Genomic DNA, 23,010 nt, shown 5'->3' on the forward strand with positions numbered 1-23,010 from the left:
TCCACTATAGAAAAAATACTTTCAATTACAAAATAGGGTGTGGGGCACAGGCCTGCAGCGGCACAAGCTACAGCGGGTTCACTCAGAGATGCCGACACACTCTGGGGAAGATGCAATGCTGAGCCCTTCCACCAACAGACCCTGCAGCTTCGGGGTATTTAAAACTGAGTCTCGCCCCGTCACGCTGACTTGGGGACAGGACCGCAGGAGGGCTCCAACAGGGGCCTTGCCTGTTCTCTGCGCCCAAGGGAAACCACACGCTCTGGTTGGCCCGAAGGTGCTGACCTGGCAACAGATCAAGACTACAGATGACCATTCTGAGCCCTCTGGAAATGCCAGCCCCCAGCAGATGGAGCTTGGCCACAAGCCGATAAAGGTGAAGTCCAGCCCTGCTGGGGTGTAAAAGTCCTGGCAGTACTTGGCAGTACCAAGGGCAGAGCTCCAGCAGACAGAGGAACAGCAGGGAAGTGGTCTGCAGACACTGGGCTCAGCACTGAGCTTGGGTTTGCCCAGGCCCCTCCCCTGGGTCCTCTCTCCAACTCAAGGACTCCAGGCTCCTACTTCTGGATGTCTCCCACTACCCGAGTGCACTTTTCGTGGTACTTCATCCTCGTCTCCTGCAGGAAGTTCTTGAAGGCTGGCTCTTCGTGGCGCTCTTCAGTGACTAGGGAGAAAAGGAAAAGGTCACAATTCATTCCAGCTCCCATGTGGCTTCAGTGCCTGCAATTATGGTGCTGGGCATGGATCAGAGCAGTGTGGGAAACATTCACACCAGACTCCTCCTGGCAAATCTTTTCAGACCATTCAAGCCCAGGAGGCCAGAGAAAAGTGAAAAGAGGAAGGGTAAAGGCAGATTTATGAGCTATCTGAGAAGACAGCAGAAACGGGAAGACCTCACAGGTTGTTCAAAGACGAAAGAACCCAACAGTGCCACAGTGGCTCAGATCAGGGCTCTGCACACAAGAGCAGCACGCAACCAGGACATGTCTCTAGTAATCCATCCCAGCACCAGCATTCAATAAGGGATGCCACAACCCTGACTGCTCTGTTCAACAGCTCCCATGGGCCCATCTTCAAGGAACCCGTCCAATCCCTTTGGGACCTGGCTGTGCTCTGCCTCTACAGCCGCCTGCAGCAAGGAGTTCCATAGGTTAACTGCAGGCTGCCCAAGAACATCCATCCTCTGGCTGGCTTTAAACCTGGCAGCATCCTTGTGCCCCACACTCAGCTCATCACATAAAAGCCAGCAGATGCAGGCTAAATGAGGCACAGGAGAAGAGTCCTGACACCCAATGGGGACTGAGTTAGGATCACCCAGACTGGGAATTCACTGCCCAAAACAGATGTTCTGGAGATTAGGCCTACATGCAAAGAGGACTAGCTAGCTTGCTTATTGCCCCTTTCTGGATCCTCAGATTGACATGGACACCAGGACGGACTGAAAGGAGCCTGGTCCACCAGCAAACAGCCAAGCGGCACTGTGCCTCAGCCCCCGATTTCGCTGTGATCTGCCAGGCTGCTCATTTTAAGACCCACCTTGACCAGACCTGCAGACACAAGCCCCCTTCCCTTCCTTCTCACACCTACCACTTACATCATTCCCACAGAAACGTGGCTGAATGGTCCAATCTGATGCTGATCTGCTGCAGACAACCCTGTCTGCCTCCCTCTTGTCCCTGCCTCTCCTTTGTCCAACCACCCTCTCGACTAGACTGATGCTCTGAACCTCAGCTCCTCACCTCGCTTTGCCCTGCAGCCCTAGCTTACATCTCTCTCCTCTGCTGCAAGGGCTCCTCAAGGTCTGCAGCAAAGCTGGGCTGGCAGGGTCCTAACCAGATCATCTAATCTAGCCCCCTGCTCAAGACAGAATCTATGGGGGCAGCCCTGTGCAACGCCCGTCCACAAGCAGCTTCATTGCTCGCCCCCAGCTCCAAGCCTCCCTTACCCTGATGGTCGATGTCATCGGTATCGCTGTCCTCCTCTTCATCTTCCTCATCCAACGTTCCCCTCGTCAGGATCAAGTCGGAGGGGCCCATCGCAGATGCGTCAGCGGGACCTGCAGATCAACAGAAGCGGCTTCAGCTGAACCACTCATGCTGAGCAGGAGCCACTTCCTTCAGATCTGCCTGTGAGCTCCAGCCTCTGTCACCAGGGGCAGGTGCTTAGATGGGGAAGTCTGCAATACACTGTCATCCCAGGCACCAAGGAAGAGCAACATCGGCGATATAAATTTCACCCTCCCCAAAACCTTCCAGGGCATGGCTCTCTAGTATAGCCACACTCTCATAAATAGCCCTTTATAGACCCAAACCTTGCAGATGGTGCCCAGGTCTGGTCCCCACACCTCAGGAGATGGAAGAACTAGAGAAGGTGCAGGGAAGGGCAGAGAGGGTGATCAGTGGCACAGAGAGGCTTCCACACACACAGAGACTAAAGAGGCCTGGTCAGTTTAGATGATATGGGGGGGATCATGATAAGGTTTTCCAAAATAGTAAATGGCAAAGAGTCAGCAGGGATTTATTACTGATTCTCTCTCAATATGTGAGCTAAGGGCTGTAATGTGCAACTAGCAGGTAGTAACAAAGGAAGTTCTTTTTTATGCAGCATGGAATTAAAGTGGCTGTCCAACCTCTCCTCCAACCTCCAGTGATGGAGAGTCCCTGCTTCCCTGGCATCTGTTCTACTGCCTCACAGCTCAGTGAGGAGTCTTCCCTGATCTCCAACTAAAACCTAGTTTGCTGCAACTTCCAGCTCTTGCTCCGTGTCCTCCTCTCTGCAGTGAGAGAACAAGGGCTTTCCCTCTTCTCCCTGGCAGCCCTTTGGGGATTTTCAGACTACTGTCACGGTCCATCTTATGCACCTTTTTCACAAGCTGAACAAGCCCAGCTCCTTCAGCCACTCCTCCAGGACTTGCACTCCAAGCCCTGGATTATCTTTGTTGCCTCTTCTGGCCCCTCTCTGACTTCTCCACATCCTTTTTGAAGTGTAGAAGCTGACAGCCAGACTTGCATGATCAAGGGGCAGCAGGGCAGGCCCTACAAGGAGAGGCTACAAGACCTGAACCTGTTCAGCCTCCACAAGAGAAGGTTGAGGGGGGATCTAGTGGCCTGTTACAAACTAGTCAGAGGGGATCAGCAGGCATTGGGGGAGTCCCTGTTCCCCTGAGCACTGCCAGGAGTGACTAGAAATAATGGTCACAAGCTGGCAGAGGGTAGATTCAGACTAGACATCAGGAGGCGCGACTTCACTGTCAGGGTGGCTAGGATCTGGAACCAACTTCCAAGCGAAGTGGTGCTGGCCCCTACAGAGTTTCATAGTTTCTAGGGTCGGAAGGGACCTGAGCAGATCATCTAGTCCGACCCCCTGCCATGGCAGGAAAGAATAGTGGGGTCAAACGACCCCAGCAAGGTGTTCATCTAACCTCCTCTTAAAAACCCCCAGGGTAGGAGCCTGTACCACCTCTCCTGGAAGTTGGTTCCAGACCCTAGCCACCCTGACTGTGAAGTAGCGCCTCCTGATATCTAACCTAAACCTACCCTCTGCCAGCTTGTGACCGTTATTCCTGGTCACTCCTGGTGGTCCTAGGGGGAACAGTGACTCCCCCAATGCCTGCTGATCCCCTCTGACTAGTTTATAACAGGCCACTAGATCCCCCTTCAGCCTTCTCTTGTGGAGGCTGAACAGGTTCAGGTCCCGTAGCCTCTCCTCATAGGGCCCGCCCTGTTGTCCTCTGACCATGCGAGTGGCCTCCTCTGGACCCTCTCCATGCTGTCCACATCCCTCCTGAAGTGGGGCCCCCAGAACTGGATGCAGGACTCCAGCTGCGGCCTGACCAGTGCCGTATAGAGGGGGAGGATCACCTCCTTGGACTTGCTCAAGATGCATCTGTGGAGGCACGACAAGGTGCGGTTGGCCTTCCTGACTCCCTCCCCACACTGCCAGCCCATGTTCATCTTGGAGTCAACGATGACCCCCAGATCCTTTTCCGCCTCTGTGCTGACAAGAGGGGAGTTCCCTAACCTGTAGGTATGGTGCCGGTTGTTCCTCCTGAGGTGCATCACCTTGCACTTGTCTGCGTTGAAACCCATCCTATTCTCATCCACTCACCCTTGTAACCTGTCTAGGGGGACTTTAAGACAAGGCTAGACAATCACCTTGCTGGGGTCGTTTGACCCCAGTACTCTTTCCTGCCATGGCAGGGGGTCAGACTCGATGATCTGCTCAGGTCCCTTCCAACCCTAGAACTATGAAACTATGAAAAATGGGATTGGGTCAATTTTTGGAGGAAAGGGTCATTCATTTCTATCTAGCATGGGAGTGAGGGGCACAGCCTCTGAATTAGACCTTTTAGACCTTAAATACTGGAGGCTGCAAGTGAGAGAGGAAGTGGGGAAAAAAACCCTGCTCAGACCCAGATCACTGTCCCTTCCAGCCTCTATGCTCTGTCGCCATGTGACTGGGCAAGATGGACCTAGGTCTGACCCAGTGAGTGGCAGTTCTTATCTAGACACCAACCCTTCCTCTTCCCCAGCCTCTTAGTAGGGCTGACATGCCAGACATGAGCCTGGCCTGCTCCATGGGGGCGTGGATCCCACCCACCCTAACCCGAGATGAAGCTGCTTTTCCATGCGTGTTGCAGAGAGATTCCCAGAGCATTTTCACCAGATGCTCCCCACCCAGGTGACACCAATCAGCCTCCAAGCCCTTCCTGTACCTGCGAGTGAAGTGCTCTCCACTGCCACTGGGCCTATGTCTTTTCGCAAACGTTCCAGCTGCTCCTTCTGCTGCTTGTTCTGGGCCTTCTCCTACGTGCATAGAACCAATGTAGTGTGATTAATGCAAACACCCACCATAGGTCTCACAATGCCTCTAACACACAAGCAAAACACCATCCCATGCTCAAGGAGTTCCCTCCTGTCACTCTCCTTAGGGAAAAGCCCAGGTCTTCAAGAAAAGACCCTAATGGTCAAAAAAATCTCAAGTACAGCCAGGGAGGTGATCCTCCCCCTCTATGCGATGCTGGTCAGGCCACAGCTGGAGTACTGCATCCAGTTCTGTGCACCACATTTCAGGAGGGATGTGAACAACATTGAAAAGCTCCAGAGGAAGGTCACCTGCATGATCCGGGGACTACAGGTCAGACCCTACATTGAAAGACTGCGGGACCTAAACCTGTTCAGCCTTCACAAGAGAAGGCTGAGGGGGGACCTGGTGACTGTCTATAAACTCGCTAGGGGGGACCAGAAGGGTTTGGGGGAGACACTGTTTCCCCTCGCGCCCCCTGGCATGACAAGGAACAATGGACACAAATTATTAGAGAGTAGGTTTAGATTAGACATCCGCAAGAACTACTTCACAGTTAGGGCGGCTAGGAGCTGGAACCAACTTCCTAGGGAAGTGGTACTGGCTCCTACCCTGTGGGGATCTTTAAGAGGCTTGATGACTACCTGGCTGGACTCAAATGAGTCCAGTCTTTCCTCCCGCCCAGGTGGGGGTCGGACTTGAAGATCTACAAGGTCCCTTCTGACCCTACTTCTATGATTCTATAAACCCTAGAGGTCTTTCAAGAGAAGACTGGATGGTCACCTGGCTGGGATCACCTGACTCCAGATGTCTTTCCTACTCACGTAGGGGTCTGGACCTGATGATCCTTCAGGGTCCCTTCCAGTCCTATGATTCTAGTTCTACAGGAAGGCCTTATGCCCTGACTGAAGGTTACCTGCCACTTCCAGACTGAGGAATTCCCATCCTTCTCCCCCCAGCTGAATACAGCTGGAGGGAGCAATGCACAGTACCTGGAAAAAGGTGTCTCTTGGGTGGCCAGGACCCAAAGCATAAAGAGGGACAATCTATTCCATGTCAACAGAGCAGAGCAACTTCACCAAGTCCCTCTGGGACCAAAAGAAGTAGAGTTAGGCTCATGGTACTTGGAACACTTGAATTGCCTGCAATTCCCTCCTGCCACAAGTCAAGTCAAGTTAGTCCTGAGGCTGTTGTGACCACTGGGGCACCTCAGATGCTGTAACACCCCTCATTCACTATGAGCTGAGTTGCTTTGTATCATTGGTGATTCTTTGAGCAGAATAACCTGATGGCATCCATTTCCTTTCCAAGTATGGTTGGTTGTTGGCTTGCAGGAAGCTCATCCACCCTTTGACAGGTCTTGTCTTTAGTCCTGCTGGGTGTCCACACACCCCCATCACCCAGGCTAGACTAGGTGGGATCACCAACAAGCTGACCATGGAACAGGCCGTCCTGCTTTACATGGTACCAGAAAACAGACCAAGAGAAGCCAGGCCTGCCACAAGCTGGTGGCCAATCCTGGGTTTGGAGAGCAGCCAGAGGATGCTGCAGGGTCACAAATATCATCTTATGCTCAGGGGCATCTGAGTGCACTGTGCTCCGTAAGGCAGGTGGAGAAAGGCAAGCCAGAGAGACCAGCTACTCTGAGGCAGTGGATTCCCTCAGGGAGCACGCAATCTGGTTTTGTTATGGCCCAATGTTATGGTTAATGGGGCAGGTGACCCCCTACCTGCCTGGCAATCAGTCCCTGCACACAGCCCTACACAGTACAAGGAGGCACTCAAGGAGCACAAGCAGAAGCAGGCAGCTTGGAGGAAGAGGCAGCTGTGGAACCCCACAGGCTCAGGCTAGAGAGCAAACTCTGCACGTGCCACAAGAGATGGGCAGGTGTTTCCATCTCCATTACGCAGGTCTCAGGCCTAAGTGCTCCATCTCGGCTGTTGCCTTTACTAACCCCTTGAGTACGCTGAGCTGCTGTGCAGAGACCCACCAGAAGCTCTAGCCAGTCACTATGGAAAGCTGCAAACAGTTTCCCTCCCTCCTTGGGCCTCAGCGACTAGAACTCCAGGTGCCACCTCCCTAGAATGACTTTTCAACAGTGCTCCCAACTATACAGCTGGTCCACGAAAAGGCATTGCAAATATGTCTTGCCTCTGCCTTATGAATAACTCCAAGACACTCTGTCCAAGCCCTTCTGCCAGCAATTCCTAGCACTGCACCATCTGGAAGTGCAAAGGCAGAGTACAAAGTGAACACATACCAGACAAAACCCAGGCAGGGAGAGGCAGAAAGTGGGTCCCAGGAAAGGGTTTTTACCCCAAGGATTAGTAGGTTAAACAGGTACCCCAGCAGTGAATGGCAAGGTGGGTGCCTGTGAATTCACAGCTAGTCTGAGGCCCTTTAAGAACATCCCAGTTTGCTCTAAGAAACTGAAGTTTTAGGAAAGGGATGGAATGGGTGAGGTGGTGCTTCAATTACAGCATAAAACAGTGAATATGGACAAATCTTTACCAGCTTTTTCCTCAGGCGCTCATATTCTGGACGATATTCCCTGAAAGGAGAAACATTTCATGCATTTACTCAAATAACTGCTACCAAACCTGCTGGAAACATTTCTAGTAATGCAGTGTTTAAATAATACTTCACATCATAGATGCAGATAGGGTAAATTATCAGTTATCTATAAGACCCTTCTAATGAGTGAGGAAACAGGCATCGCAACGTGTCCTGCTCAAGGGAGGTGTTAAAAGAAACATGCTGGAATGGTGAAGCAGGAGATAGCAGGCTAGTAATAGCTTACTATTTAAGGCCTGTATTGCCTGGGCATTAAGCTACTTTACATTTGTGAAAGAATTAGCATCCAATTAATTGTATGCAAACCATATTTGCTGTTAAGCAATTGAAGAAAATTCAATATGGTTTGTGCCATGGGGCATGGTTTGTTGATTATGCAAAAACACAATTTGGAACTTGCAAAGAGCAATATAGCAAACACTGAAAGGAAAAGGGTGAAGATGCTAATGACTCTCTGGATCTTGGCAGAGTGAAATGTCCTGGAAAAAGGTGGAGAACGGAGGGAGAGACTGATTTTTGGCGCCTCAGGTGCCACTAAGTCTTAGACTGCCCAACAAAGGCGAAGAACAAGGAGATCTGGATGGGTCCTGCAATAGGTTGGAAAAGCAAGAGGCCTTGAAGGAGAAAAAGAAAGGAACATGGGGTATAACGATGCATCTTGGAAAGGTGAGCACAGTGTCCCCTAATGAAGGACAACCACCTGCAGGCTGGTTTTAACCATTCACTGGAAGGCAGGTGCCCATAAAAGAAGTGACATCATTAGATATCTAGGGAGATAAAGGGGAGTGGGGGGGGCTTTCAGAGAGAAGGATTCTTTGCTTGTTAGCAATTCATGTTGGAGCAATAGCAGCACAAGCATGCAAATTCCCAGCTTTGTATGATCTTGAGATGCTTCATATTTGCACTCTGTTGCAATTAGACACAGACCGGCCTATTGGCTTTGGCCTTAATAGTTTTCAGCTGATATAATGGCAAGACTAGCAAACACAAGCAGGTTTTGTGGCATGACACTTTGGGACTATTTGGAAGCCAAAGCTGCTGTGGAAAGTGGTTGGCTACCAGTTTATTAGCGTTTCAACACACCATGATACATCCTAGTGCCTTGCAGACTTCCAGAGAGAGAGCCAGGGCCTGGGTTTAACCCAGAAAGCTGCCAAAAAATCCATTCCAGTGGAGAGGAATGCCCAGGGCAGTGGTGAATCTCCTTTGCTAGAGGTTTTGAAAGGAGGCTGGATCAGCACTGGGTAGGGATAACTGAGGAACAGCCTTCCTGCATGTGGTTGTATCAGGTGACCTTTTCGGTCTATTCCAACACCATGGCAGCCTGACAGTGGAACAGCTACAATCAGCACAGGGGATGGGACTGGAGAACATGGTCCCCCCTGTCTGTCACAGACCAGCCCTATGAGCCTTCTAGGCATGATGCAAAACTAGTTTACCCTGTGGTACCAGTGGAAGAGGTGGGCTGAATTTATCTGATATGACAAATATCTGAATCCAGCTGGACAGCAAAGGGTCAGCATCCCTTCAAATCAAAGGAGCCAATATATGAATCAGTAATGCAGCAGTATTCTGGGCCCCAAGATATCCCATGGGAGATTGCTTCCTTACCTCTCGTATTCCTCCACAGCTTTGGAGACTTGCACGAAAAATTCATCCAGGCCCGTTCCCAGCATGGCAGAAACACCCACCACCTGCAGGAAACACAAGGAGACTCCCACAGGTCATACTGAGTTGCACAGAACCTTGGAGAGGAGATAAATCTGGAGATCCCTGTCAGAAACCGCAGAAACAACAGGAGTGGACAGGGCTAACCAAGCCAGGTCCAGTGCTGTGTGTGTTTACAGTGGCACTCAGTAAGTAAAGGAAGCCCCAAACTACCATTTCCAACCCTCACTTACAGCTGCAAGGGGAAACATAATTAGGGAGTGCCTGCCAATACCAATGTCACTAACACCAACATGTCAAGGCCCCAGACACATCACTACACAGTTTGACTCAGCAATGCTGCTGTTACCTATTCCCTCTCTTCCCTGTGAACCACTGCTGCTTGTCACACCCACCAATTCTGCCTGATTATAAGCACTAGGGAAGTGTACAGTATGGCCCCCATCCCTGCCCCAAATGACTGGCTTGTCTGATAAAAAGGAGGGAGACAGACTATTTTCTGTGGCTGTAGAGGACAGGGCTAGAGGGCAGCTCTCAAATCCTGCTCCCCTCCAACCCCCCACCCATGGGTGTGATATGGGCAAAATCCTTCTGCCACTGCTTTGCAGACTGGATCTAGCCTGAGGGCTATAGGCTCCCAACCCCTGCCTTATAGCTACAAGATCATGGGCATTTCCTGATAAGCAGGATACTCATTCCTTGTGTTGCTAAGCTTGGATTGATTTCCAAAGAGACAGGAAGGGATCTTCTTTGGATAACAGGTGTATGGGATTTGTTATTCTTTAAGCCTGTTCCCAAACTCATCTACTCCAGCAAACTGTACAGAATTGACTGAACCTGTTAGGATAAAAGGCATTTAAAAACAGCCCCCAAAGACATCTTTTTCTCCTGTTACGCTGCTTTCTTAAAGTCTAATTTATTTCACCCTTTCTTTTCTTTTGGTGATTTATTCCCATAATTTTAAAAATTGCTCCATCTGCCATCATACCCTCCAGCACCCTGCCGTGGCTAGAATAAAGTAACCTTGAATAAGTACCTTCCCTTTGCTTTCTGAAGAATGGCACAGAGAAGCTGGCCCCCTCCATAACTCATTATCCAGCGCTCAACCAAGGGATTCAGAGATGAGAGCAGTGAAGAGACCTCTCTGTGGGGACAGTGAGAGGAAGGATGCTTACCTTGAGCGAGCTGTAAAACTCATCCAACACCAGACTCATGGAACGCGTCAGGTTACTGACATATGTGGTCTCTTGATTCAGGGCATCCTGGAAGGTCTCAAAATCTTGCATCCACTCTACTGCAAAACTGTGATCAATGATATCCGTCTGGAAGGAGTAAAGAGAAGTTTCAGAGGTGGATTAGCTTGGACACTTTGCAGAACCTGAACATTCACACAGAATACTCAAATAAAGGCTTTTCTTATTACACCCCAGTTATCAAGCGCTCACATCCACCCACAACAGTCAGTGCTCTGAAGGCAGGTTTCCTGTGCTCTGTTCGTCCTCTTTGAATTCAAGGAAGATCAGAGAAGCCCAATACACCCCATTTCAAGGCACATTCAGAGATCAAGGGAGTAGGACTGACAAAACCCACCACCTGACCCATGTGGGAGCACTCCTATGCTTGTGTAGTGCCCCAACACTGCTCTGCCTGTATAATCAGATTATAGGCCTAGGAATGCACAGTCCCCACACCTTGAATTTTCCTCATCAGAAATAAGCCTCCTATTCAAAGGCCCCAAGGACAGAAGGAACCATGAGATCTGGCCTCCCAAATAACACATGCCACCCATAAAAGCAAATCTTCCAAAAAGGCATCAAACCAAGATGTGAAAATATCAACCACATGAGATTACACCCAACAGCTGGTGAAGTGTTCCAACAGATAAATCCACTCATATTGTTCAAAATCTAATTTCTAACTCAGATCTGCCTGGTGTTCCAGGCACTTGTTCTTGCTCTGCTTCTCTGCTGGATTAAGATCCCTTTAGTACCCAGTATTCATTCCCCCATGCAATAGGATCCCTGCTGAAAGATTAAGGTAGTGCTGTAAAACAAGCAGAGTCAGAATCTTTTCCAGCTAGAGCACAGACAAGACAGAGGTTCTACCTACCTTGTTCATAGCCACAATAAAAGGCAGTTTAGTTTTGTACAGGATACTGAAAGGAGAGGAAAAACATGTCAAAAGCCATTGAGCTACAAATCGAGCTACAGATTTAGGCGCAGTGTTAAGTGCAAGGCAGGCAGACCTGCACACAAAACACAGCCCTGGAACAATGATTTCCGAAGGATCCTTTCTGACTCAACTAAAGAAACAGATCTCTTTCAACCAGACTGCGTATCAAAAACACAGCTCAAAGTTGAACTGCTGAGCACGAAAATGTAGAAAGGCACATTTTAAGCATGTGTCTGCAGAACAGAGCCCTCCCTCTGCACACATGACTGAGGTTGATTAGTACTTTCCTGTGATTTCAGTGCTGACTTTTCGCTAGTTTGCATTTTTTTTATAAGTCATTTAGACTTGGACCTCAGTTAGGCTGTGGTGGCATCTGTGGAATGAGCTGTGATTTCCAGCCACTCAAGAGACCTACAGACCAACTGCACCTGTTTTTCAATCCATGGATTATTTCAGATAGAAAATACTGGGACAGGTCGGTTCTCACTTGGGAGGACAGAACCTGCTGCACTGGGTCAGGCCAGCAGAAAACCCTGACCCTGGATCAAGTCTAACAACAACCAAATTGGGGACTTCAGGGGTGCAAGAACCCTGGAGTAGCAGATGTGGGGTAGTTTGCCCTTGTACAGGTTTTATCTGAAAGAACCAGGGTGAAAAGGATGACAGATAGTGTTGGCATTGCATCATTTTTTGGGGAAGATATTCAGAGCAACTCTGATGGATTGGGGCAAGAATACACTAAACTTGACCAAGACATGCATGCTCCCTCACTTCTTGGCAGATGGCAGTGGTGTGGAAGAGACAAAGTTTTGAGCCGATGTGTGCTGTGTTGCCAGGACCCCAGTCTCTTACCTGCATGCATACAGCATGTTGGACATGAAAGTGATTGGGCTGGTACTGCGCGATGTGTCCATCACATAAACGACAACTGAAGGGAAGGAGGAAGCCTGAGGGCAAAGGACAAAACAAGTTCTGGTTCAGCAGGGCATGCCATCTCACAACTCCATGCCCAAGCACACTCACTCTCAGGCTGTGCACAGTGCACTTACCAGTGCCTCAGTGATGATGGTGCCAGAGGCTGACCAAGTGAACACCTCTATCTGCCCTGGTGTATCAATAAGGACATACCTGGGAATATGGCAACCCCCCAAAACAAAGGAAGAATTAGTGGAGAGCATCAGGTCCCGCCAGGGAGGTTAGAACAGTGAGATCACAAACAATGTTGCTACAGATCCACAGAGGAGTTCTGATATATGGGAAGGTTCTGAAGGTGTTAGCAAAAGGTACTCATTATTTTCTATGGATTTGTATAAAAGCCAAAGCCATTGCTCACAGTCTACCAGAGCTAAGACCGTAAGCTCTTCAGCACAGGAACTGAACTGTGTACTTACACAACAGCTATAAGGATGAAGGTGTAATAAAAGTGAACCAAGGCAACACCAGATTTAATTAGAACTCCACTCCCCCACCATCCTTCTGCACACAGGTGTTAGAAATAAACCAGAATGCTGGTTTAACTGCTCATCAAATCCTCCGTTACATGTATAACTAACACTGAGAGCACATAGAAAGCCAACTGGCATTTAGCACAATGTCTGCTCACGCTTCAGACTGCTACTGAATTCTCTCAGGTACGCAGTGAGTGTTCCCAGGAGAACGAGACTCCGAATTATTCCCTTTTGATGAACTGAAACTTGTGACTACGCTTCAACCTGTAACTCTTGTAGTATTCACACACCTAAGTAACAAATAGTGCCTGCATCTAAATATGCCCAAATCACTTCCGAAGCGCAGAACTCTGCTCGCAGAAAGCTCCTATGTGGGAACTCTTCCAATAGCTTTCCCTCATGGGGCATCAGGATAGCTTGCTTTTTCACAATTTACTTACTTGGATGTGTTCTGTCGTTTTTCAATAAACTTCATTACCTGGTCAGAAAAGGAAAAAAAAAGAAATCTATAAGAGGTCTTTGGTAAAAGGCAAAGTAACTCTTTACTAACAGATAAACTATGCTAACTATAAATTAAAATCATGTAACTACATATGTGCATAAAATGAATATTCCTGGTAATCTTTAAGCATTCATTACCAGAAAAGCTCAACATAAAAAATATTGATCTGCATGACTTTAAGAATTCAGGTTTCATGGGTTATTTTGGCTGGAGGGACCTTAAGGAAAATTTCTAGAAATGTCCTTTAACTATCATTCTTAACCAAACTTAACAGCTATTGAAAAACTGCTTTCACTCTTTTAAAGAAGTCCTAGCACAACCTGACAGCAATCCCAGCAATCTGTTTCCTGGGTAAAGTTCTCCCTCCTGCTTAAGCCAGGATACCACAGTAGCTCCATGTTCCAAGCAGAGCTCAGTTGGGTTCTACTGGTTTATACCTTTCCAGCACACATTCCTCAGGGTTTTGCTCTCAGTTCTAGCTTAGGTCCCTAGTGATGAGCTTTTCACATTGTTCACAGTAACGTGGTTTGGTACTGCACGCTACACTCACTCAGCCTCAGAACAGAGCTCATTTCTCTTCCTAGGAAGATCTGAGCTTGAACTAATAAGTTCCCTGCTCCAACAGTGGCAGGGCACTGGCAGCACCTGCATCTGCCTTGCTTTTTACCTGTCCAGGGTGAGTTTAGTTTTCACTAGATGCTTCAAGGCTGTGATTTGTGACAGATTTGAGCAGACAAGTTTGAGGACTCTGGAGAAATGGTTACTTACCTGCAAAATCAGGGGACAGGAACAGATTCCTCAGAGGCCCCAGTCCCATATTCCTCTCTTTATGGCAACTCCTAATCCCCCAGGAGGGAATTGCCCTCTGACTTCTACACATGGAAAATAATGGGACCGACTGGTAAAAGCCATGCTGCCTCATAGTAACAAGCAGCCTGGCCTCAAATGAAGAGCTCAGTACCTGATCAAATCTTGTGGCAAAGAGATTGAGAGAGGTCACTATTCCACCGTTTGGGCCCAGTCCATATCTGTACACTCTGTTAAGGAAGAAGATGGTTGTAGATGTTAATAGGCTTGGTTTCCAAACTTGTAAGTTCTTGGACAAGACAAAGCCTCCCTGCCTTGGAGACCTGGCAGCCTAGGTCCTTAGTGATGCAAAGCCACCAATGTAAAGGGACAGGGCGACCATGTGACCTCATGCCCATACCAGATGAGAACAGGGGCATTGCACTACATGCTTCCCACACAATGAGGGAGGGAGGGAGAAAAGGAGTTGGGCAGAACTGGGGTGCTGCCCAGCTGGAGCTGTGTGAGAGGCCTGCAACATGTGACTGCAGGGCCCAGTTGGGGAGCAGGATGGAATCCGAGCGGTCTCAAAGCTCTCTCTCATGCGTGGATGACCTCTACCTGACTCAAGAAGTCTATGGGCCAACGAGAGGCAAAGCACTGCTCGACCTGGTACTGGCTACGGGGGACGACCTAATAGGCGATCGATGGGAAGCTGGGTGACAGCGACCACGAGCTTATCACCTTCACTATCCACCGTAAAGCTGGCAAATCAGCCGGCAACACAGAAGTCCTTGACTTCAGAAAAGCCGACTTTGACAAGCTCAAGAGGCTTGTCGGTCAGGCCCTTAGGGACCATGACCCCAGGGAGATGGGAGTTCAAGAAGAGTGGTTGCTTCTCAAGGAAGCGATCCTCAATGCACAAGCTAAATCTATCCCAGCACGGAGGAAAGGCAGCAAGAAGGCACAGCAGCCCTCCTGGCTCTCCAGGGACCTAGCGGACCTCCTGCGGCTAAAAAGGAAAGCCTACAAAGGATGGAGGACGGGATTCACCTCCAAGGAGGATTACTCCGCGCTGGTCCGGTCCTGCAGGGACCAAACCAGGAAAGCCAAGGCTGCAACTGAACTCCAACTAGCTTCAGGCATCAAGGACAACAAAAAGTCCTTTTTCAGATATGTGGGGAGCCGGAGGAAAAGCAAGGGCAGCGTTGGACCCCTGCAAAAAACAGATGGGGCAACTGACAACTGACGCCCAGGAAAAAGCCAACCTATTAAATAGGTACTTTGCGTCAGTCTTTCATCAGTTCCACGGGACGCCCATGCCTGCTATGGGACAGGGAGATCCGGGTGATGGGGATCCCCTACCCTCCATAAATGCTGACCTCATGAAGGAACATCTTGAGAAGCTGGATACCTTCAAGTCAGCCGGCCCTGACAATCTGCACCCCAGGGTACTCAAGGAGCTAGCGAGCCTCATAGCCCAGCCCCTGGCGCGGATCTTTGAAAACTCCTGGCGCTCTGGTGTCGTGCCCGAAGACTGGAAGAAGGCCAATGTGGTGCCGATCTTCAAGAAAGGGAGGAGAGTGGATCCGGCTAACTACAGGCCCATTAGCCTGACTTCTATCCTGGGGAAGATCTTAGAAAAGTTTATTAAGGAGGCCATCCTTGAGGGACTGGACCAGGCTAACATCCTAAGGGACAGCCAGCACGGGTTTGTTGCGGGTAGGTCTTGTTTGACCAATCTCATTTCCTTCTACGACCAGGTGACCTATCACCTGGACGAGGGAGATAAGATTGATGTCATATATCTTGACTTCAAAAAAGCTTTTGATCTCGTATCCCATGATCACCTCTTGGCCAAACTGCCCAGTTGTGGCCTTGGCTCCACCACGATCTACTGGCTGGGAAATTGGCTCCGTGGTCGGACCCAGAGGGTTGTGATTGATGGCAGTCACTGATCATGGTGCCCTGTGACCAGTGGGGTCCCTAAAGGCTCTGTCCTTGGACCCATACTGTTCAACATCTTCATTAACGATGTGGACGTTGGAGTCAGGAGTGGACTGGCCAAGTTTGCTGATGACACCAAACTTTGGAGCAAAGCATCCACGCCAGAAGATAGGCGGGTGATCCAGGCTGACCTGGACAAGCTCAGCAAATGGGCAGACGAGAACCTCATGGTGTTTAACACCAAAAAATGCAAGGGTCTCCACCTTGGGAGGAAAAACCTGCAGCATCCTTATAGGCTCGGCAGTGCTACGTTGGATAGCACTACAGAAGAAAGAGACTTGGGGGTCATCATTGACCACAAGATGAACATGAGCCTGCAATGCGATGCTGCGGCTAGTAAAGTGACCAAAATGCTGGCGTGCATCCATAGATGCTTCTCGAGCAAATCCCGGGACGTCATTCTCCCCTTGTACTCGGCCTTGGTGAGGCCGCAGCTGGAGTACTGCGTCCAGTTTTGGGCTCCACAATTCAAAAAGGATGTGGAGAAGCTTGAGAGAGTCCAGAGGAGAGCCACGCACATGATCAGAGGTCAGGAAAACAGGTTTTATGATAATAGGCTGAGAGACATGGGACTCTTTAGCCTGGAAAAGCATAGGCTCAGGGGTGATCTGATGGCCACCTATAAGTTTATCGGGGTGACCACCAGGATCTGGGGGAGCGTTTGTTCACCAGAGCGCCCCAAGGGATGACTAGGTCCAACGGTCACAAACTCCTGCAAGACCGTTTCAGGCTGGACATAAGGAAGAATTTCTTTACTGTCTGAGCCCCCAAGGTCTGGAACAGTCTGCCAGCGGAGGTGGTTCAAGCACCTACATTGAACACCTTCAAGAGTAAATTGGATCCTCTGACCCCAGCTGACTTCCTGCCCTTTGGGCAGGGGGCTGGACTCGATGATCTCCCGAGGTCCCTTCCAGCCCTGATCTCTATGAAATCTGTGAAACCATGGGCAGCTTGTCTTGGGGGGTGGGCTGGTTCCCTGCCACTGCACACACTGCTGGGGTGGGGAATGAGGGGGGGCACGTCCCCCAGTTTTTGCATGGGGTGGGGGCAGGTGCAGTCTGCCTGGGGTCTCGGTGAGCCAGTGGGCAGGACCCAGCATGGTAGGGCAGGGAAGGAGACTAGGTGCCACTGTCGGGGGCCCTATGCCACCAGGGGGAGGCGCCTCCTGCCCACCTGGCAGCAGCCGGGGTGGCAGCACGGAGTTGTGCTGCCTGCTGCTGGATGGGCAGGGGGCGCTTTGCCACGGTGACGCAGGGCTCCTGGTGGCAGCACTGCATTTCCCCGCCCTGCTGTGCTGGCAGCCCATCAGCCCCCCTCCCTACCCCATGGGCTCTGCTTTGGCAATGCTGCCTGTGGGGAAGGGGGAGCTGGGCTCCATGCTCTGCTCTGCTCTGCCCTGCCTGCTACCTCCCATGGCAGCTGAGGCTTGTCCACTGATGGGGGAAAGATAGGGGGCTGTGGACCCATGTCCCTGGCCCTATAACCCTGGCACGTGGGGACCCCCTTTGGCAGGGTTGGGTGGGTGGGGAGACAGGGGCATTAGCAGGACCAGGGGGCTGTGGGTTTAGTGAGGGGCACTGGCATAGCAGAGCTAATCAGCACCGGGGGGGGGGGGCAGTGCCCTAGAGAGCAAGGAGGGCAGGACAAACTCTGATTTTCCATGACAAAAAATGCAAAATCAAATGCCAAAATATGTAGGTATTTAGAATCTATTTTATTATAATGACTGAGGCACTGGTAGGCTTCCAGACTGCTTTAAAATTGTAAATATATCTATAATAACCATTGTGTTCAACTGATACCTCTCTATATAGTGGCATTTCATTTTAATTGCAAAAAAAAAAAAAAAGCACACAGGGGGGTGTTAATAAGAGAATTTGCCATTTTTAAATAGAGAAAACCAGGATCCCTGCTTATGACAACTTAGCTCATTTATGGGGTAGAGAATTGTGCTTATGTAACAGTTACAGAAGGCTCCTGGGTAGCAGCTCCTACTACACATGTGTTTTTCTTGGAGAAGGTACAGACAAACATACAACCAGCCAAAGCAAAGTTCTCTCTCTCTCTTCAAACCAGCTCAAATCCTTTGATCAACCCCAACCCTCAGGCCTCAAGTCCACCCAGGAGAGAAGCTCAAAATGTAGCCTTAGACCAAAAAAAGGATACTGTTTCATGACTTCTTTATATTTTACTGTATCTCTGATATCTAGAGAAAGAAAGTGATGCGAATTACCACTCTACTGAATAAGTTCTTGTTACAACAGAAATTGGAAAGATTCAATTGCCCCCGCCCTGACTCAGCGCAGGGACCTAGCAGCAGTGACAGGAGTCTCATGGCAGACTATGTCAGTTCGTCTATGTTACCTGTCCCAGTACACTTGTAAAACCCACCCCACTGTGCAGAAAAGACTTCCAAATTGCCATACCTACTAATCTACCCTTGGAGCAGACTTGCTTTTTGGACAGTTAAGGCTAAATATAATGGTAAAAAAGGCAGTTATTTGCCTCATAGGGGCCAGCACTACGGAGCCCAGTCAAGCAATAATTATCTTCCATTACTTTTCCTGTTCATTTTGCTGCAAAATCCTTTCCTCCTACCCCTCACCCAGCACTACAAATTTGTTTGCTACCCCACTCCCACCCTTACTGCCAAGGAAGACAGGCTGATAGAGGCTCAGCTCTGGGGAGACACCTAAAAGCACTGGGCCTCTCCAGCTCCATGAGGAAGAGTGAGATACATGTAAGGTCTTTTATGATTTCCAACCTTTGCTTTCTCCAAAATGCTTTTTTTTCTTAAGCAAGTGAAATAGGTGACACTTTTATTTCAGGGAGCTATGTGCTGACGGATCACCACAGAGAGGGTCTGAGCCCAAATCCGACCTGCTGAAGTGACTGTAAGCCCCACCCCTGAGTGTGGATGTCTCATCTCCACCCTGAGGCAGATAACGGATAAAAACCTAAGAGGGGGTGAACCCAAGGCTCAGAAGCAGAGTTGTTTCCGTAGCAGCATTGTACTAGCACCCAACCCTTTTTGATGCTAGAGAAAATGATCCAGTGCACTGCCTCACGACTGCCTCTCCCCTACTGACAGAACAGGAGGATTTGGGGATTATCAGGCAAAGAGAGCCACATGCCCAAGTTTCAAATGGTAGCAAAGAGCACACAATTCCTGAGTCTCCCTCAACCTATGAGGTGCACCCAGACAGGCACCTGTGTGTCTTGGCTCTCTCCACTACCACGGGTTCCTCAACATGGGAAGCGCCTCCATGCTGGGGCTGCACACCTGGGGATGCTGCGAGCTGCGGCTGGGATGGCCCACCTGCTCCGTGATTCGGGGTGCTGCTCTATGGAGATGCCCGTTTCTGCCGACCCTGGCACATGTCCCATAGGAACACCCCACGCAGTCCCTCCCCTCCCCTGGCGCAACTCACCGATGTTGGCAGGGAAGGGCAGTTCGTGCACAGCAGGGTCCAGGTTGATGACGTAGGGTGGGGCACCTTGGCCGTGCAGGTGCGCGACAAGCCGCTGGAGCGAGATGGCACGAGACGGGGATGGGACAGACGGACAAAAAGCACACCCCGCCCCAGCCCAGCCAGGCAGGAACCCCCACCCCAGCCCAGCCCGGCAGGCAGGAACTCCCGACCCAGCTGGGCTCTCTCTACTCCAGGCGGGTGCGGCCCCACCTGCACGAGCGTGGTCTTGCCGGAGCCGGCCATGCCGAGCACCAGGACGCACACCGGGGGCTCCAGGCCACCTGCCCCTGCTTCCTCTACTGCTGCTGCCGTCGCCATCTTGCCAGCCACCTCTGCTTCCGGGTGACAGAGCGCTTCCGGGGAGCTGTGCTGCCTGCAAAGAAAAAACAGGAAGTCTCCTGGGCCCGCCCAGTGCTGGCGCCGTGTAGTCGCGTCACGAATCCCGGGAGCCAATCCTCGGCGGCCGCTGTAGGAAGCGGCGGGCCAATCTCTATGGTCCTGTCGGAAGTGACTTGTCTGACGCCATCCCGGCGTCTTTGTGGTGGCGGGGGGTGGTGCCGCGCGATGACGTGCGCCGCGCGCCGGGCCTCTTGCGCGCCTTTTTTTTTTTTTTGGTGCTCGTCGCGGGGTGATGACGTGGCAGCGCGGACGCGGGCGCCATGAAGAGGCGACGCTCGGTGAGTCCCTGAGTTCCCCCCCGGCCCGCCCCCCCCGCGGCGGCTCCGGGCTGGGGCAGGGGCGGGAACGGGGGCGGAGCGTGCCGGGCCTCCTGGGATCTTCAGCGGGGGCCCCCCATCGCCCCTGGGGGGCTCTTCAGCGGAGTGCCCCTCCCCTCCCCTCCCCTCCCCTCCTGCGGGTGCCCCCCATGGGACTTCTGAGCCTGGTGCCCCCTCCCCCCCCGTGGGGCTCCTGAGCGGGGTGCCTCTTCCCCCCCTCCTCGGAGTTCCCCCCTCCCCCCCAGGGTTCCTGAGCAGTGTGCCCCTCCCCCCTCCAGGGGCTCCTCAGCGGGGTGCCCCCCTGGTCCCCCCGGGGGCGCTCCTTGTCCTTTCAGAAGCAAGCAGGATGCTCTAGTTTTCTCTCCTGTTGGGGGAGCTCCCGGGCTCGACCCAGGCACCAGCAGGCGCTGCAGGTTGGGGCAGGCACGGGCAAGCCTGGAAAGGCAAATTTTTTCAGGTTTGAATCTCAGTAGGTGTCTCCTTGCCTTGATGAAAAGGTTTATTATAAATAAAGTCTCTGAACGCTCCAGCGGTGCTCAGCCTTTTTGCCTACTGGGGCAGGGGGCAGTTCTGGGTCTGCGCAGGCCAGATCTGGCCAGTGGTCCCAGTTCAGGGCCTGGGGTCATTGTGGCAGGGCCCTGTGTGGCTGTGGGGGGAGGGCGCTTGGCACAGCCCAAACCTGGCTTTGTGTGGGGGAGGGGATACAGTCTGGCCCCGATCTAGGGGCAAGGGGGAGGAAGGGGATGTGAACCCAATGCATGAGGTTTGGGCGTTTGGCAGCGGGGGGTGTCCGTATGAATTGTTACTGCTCCCCCACTGCCAATTTTCCCTGGCCGTAGGAAGCTCTGTGAGCCAGATACCATGGGTCCACAGACTGCAGCTTGAGCCTCCTGCTCTAAACCGAGCCTCTGGTCTCACGGGCTGCCTGAGGTTGGTCTGCAGGTGCGATCCAGCCTGGTGAAGTTGGTCTACAGATGTGATCTGGCACTCAGCCCAGCTCTGCATGCCCGGATCCTGCTAATGCACAGGGTTACCCTGAGACCCATGGGGGTGCAGCAGTCAACGTTGTCGCCACTCCCTGCTGTCAGATTTCCAGACCTGTAGTGATCTCCCCAAGCTGGGCTGGAGCATCCCTGCTCTGGGCTGTTCTCCATTTTGTGTCTGCAGACACTGGAAATTAAGGCTAGAAGAATCTGGTGGATCTGACTTGTGACTCACAGGCCAATATATATTGGCCAGATTCTGTATGAGACACTCACAGTTAGGTCCACAAAAAAGCCCCAAAACTGGACCGGGTGCCAATGACATTGCTCAGGAGAGTGGGCTCCCATGCCAGCATCTTCTGTCATGTCACGGAGCTGCTCTTGCTGCTTTGCTGATCTAAACAGCCTGGGTGTTGTCAGTCTCTTCTCACAATGAAGTTCTTCCAGGCTCCTTTCTGTCTTCCAGTTCTGAACCCCTGCTGGTCTTGGCCGTCTTCTCTGGAGACGGGATGACCTGAACAGAACGTGCAAGAAGCAAGGATTTCTTTTTTTTGGTGGTGATAATATCTTTTGTTGAGCCAACTGTGCAATTTGGAGAGATGTTGGAGATGCTTTCAGACACAAAGTGCTCTTTGTTAGGCCTGGGAAAGGAGCAGAAATGTAGACTTCCTTTATATGTGGAGCTACACACAAGCCATTGTTTTAGCTAGTATTTATCTTAGACTGTCTGCTTCTTTCCCAGACCTGGGTGGAGAAGGGTGCTTGGTGCCTGACAGTTTGTCCAACATCTCTCCCAACTATACTGTTGTTTAAATAAGAGACTGCCAGAAGAAACACTGCTTCTTGCTATTTCCTGGACCCTCGTAGCTATAACAACGTTTCAGCCCTTCTGCTGAACAGACCAGTGTATTTCCAAGGAGCAGGGACCACAGGCATAGAGAAAGGCCTTCTAATTGTTCATTGCTCTGTTCCTTCTGCAACCCAGCATTTTCATGGAATCACAGACAATGAGGGCTAAGAAGGATCTCAGGAGGTCACATCTAGTTCAACCCCTTGCTCAAAGCGGGACCAGCCCAAACTACATCATCCCAGCCCAAGCTTTGACTAGCCAGGTCTTAAAAACCTCCAAGGATGGAGATCCCATCACCTCTCTGGGCAGCCTGTTCCTATGCTTTACTACACTCCTTGTGAGAGAGTTTTTCCTAATATCCAACCTAAACCTCCCTTGCTGTAGCTTGAGCCCATTCTTCCTTGTCCTGTCATATGCCCCCACTGAGAACAGCCAGCTCCATCCTCTTTACAACCTGCCTGCAGGGAGCTGGAGGCTGCTATCAAATAGTTCCATAGTCTTTTCTTCTCCATACTAAATCAACCCAGTTCCCTCAGCCTCTCCTCAGAAGTCATGTCTCCCAGCTCGCCAGCCATTTTGGTTGCCCTCTACTGGACTCTCTCCAATGTTTCATAGTTTCTGGGGTCGGAAGGGACCTGAGCAGATCATCTAGTCTGATCCCCTGCCATGGCAAGAAAGAATACTGGGGTCAAATGACCCCAGCAAGATGTTAATCTAACCTCCTCTTAAACACCCCCAGGGTAGGAGCCTGCACCACTTCTCTTGGAAGCTGGTTCCAGACCCTAGCCGCCCTGACTGTGAAGTAGCGCCTCCTGATAGCTAACCTAAACCTACCCTCTGCCAGCTTGTGACCGTTATTCCTGGTCACTCCTGGCGGTGCTCGGGGGAACAGTGACTCCCCCAATACCTGCTGATCCCCCCCTGACTAGTTTATAACAGGCCACAAGATCCCCCCTCAGCCTTCTCTTGTGGAGGCTGAACAGGTTCAGGTCCCGCAGCCTCTCCTCATAGGGCCTGCCCTGCTGTCC

At 51.1% G+C, this 23,010-nt stretch overlaps 2 protein-coding genes across 3 annotated transcripts in view; one reads left to right on the plus strand and one right to left on the minus strand.

The window, feature by feature from the left end:
- GPN1 (GPN-loop GTPase 1) lies at nucleotides 1-19,803 on the minus strand. The gene is made up of 14 exons (XM_090031263.1): nucleotides 19,644-19,803; nucleotides 19,392-19,485; nucleotides 18,127-18,166; nucleotides 14,129-14,195; nucleotides 13,106-13,143; nucleotides 12,267-12,345; nucleotides 12,070-12,164; nucleotides 11,155-11,200; nucleotides 10,221-10,367; nucleotides 8,989-9,071; nucleotides 7,315-7,354; nucleotides 4,715-4,805; nucleotides 1,946-2,056; nucleotides 1-664 (listed from the first exon to the last, which is right to left on the minus strand). The coding sequence occupies exons 1-14, from the start codon at nucleotides 19,749-19,751 to the stop codon at nucleotides 558-560; spliced, it is 1,146 nt and encodes a 381-aa protein (XP_089887389.1). The 5' UTR covers nucleotides 19,752-19,803; the 3' UTR covers nucleotides 1-557.
- Nucleotides 19,804-20,018: 215 nt separating this feature from the next.
- Nucleotides 20,019-23,010, plus strand: part of ZNF512 (zinc finger protein 512) — a 35,469-nt gene continuing 32,477 nt past the window's right edge. For both annotated transcript variants that reach the window (XM_090031256.1, XM_090031257.1), the window contains exon 1: nucleotides 20,019-20,110. In XM_090031256.1, the coding sequence (XP_089887382.1) occupies nucleotides 20,093-20,110 (18 nt within the window). In that variant the 5' untranslated portion in view covers nucleotides 20,019-20,092. The remainder of the gene's footprint in view (nucleotides 20,111-23,010) is intronic.

The sequence above is a fragment of the Crocodylus siamensis genome, chromosome 1, assembly GCF_052110815.1.
Source record: "Crocodylus siamensis isolate JL-2025a chromosome 1, ASM5211081v1, whole genome shotgun sequence".
Taxonomy (NCBI): Eukaryota; Metazoa; Chordata; order Crocodylia; family Crocodylidae; genus Crocodylus; species Crocodylus siamensis.

Excerpts from the sequence above, each read along its gene's own strand:
- GPN1 (XM_090031263.1), bottom strand. The coding sequence starts at position 19,751 with ATGGCGACGGCAGCAGCAGTAGAGGAAGCAGGGGCAGGTGGCCTGGAG. Across the intron at positions 12,346-13,105 it reads AAACGACAGAACACATCCAA|GTATGTCCTTATTGATACAC; the intron begins GTAAGTAAATTG and ends CCATATTCCCAG. Across the intron at positions 665-1,945 it reads CGATGACATCGACCATCAGG|TCACTGAAGAGCGCCACGAA; the intron begins GTAAGGGAGGCT and ends TTTTCTCCCTAG.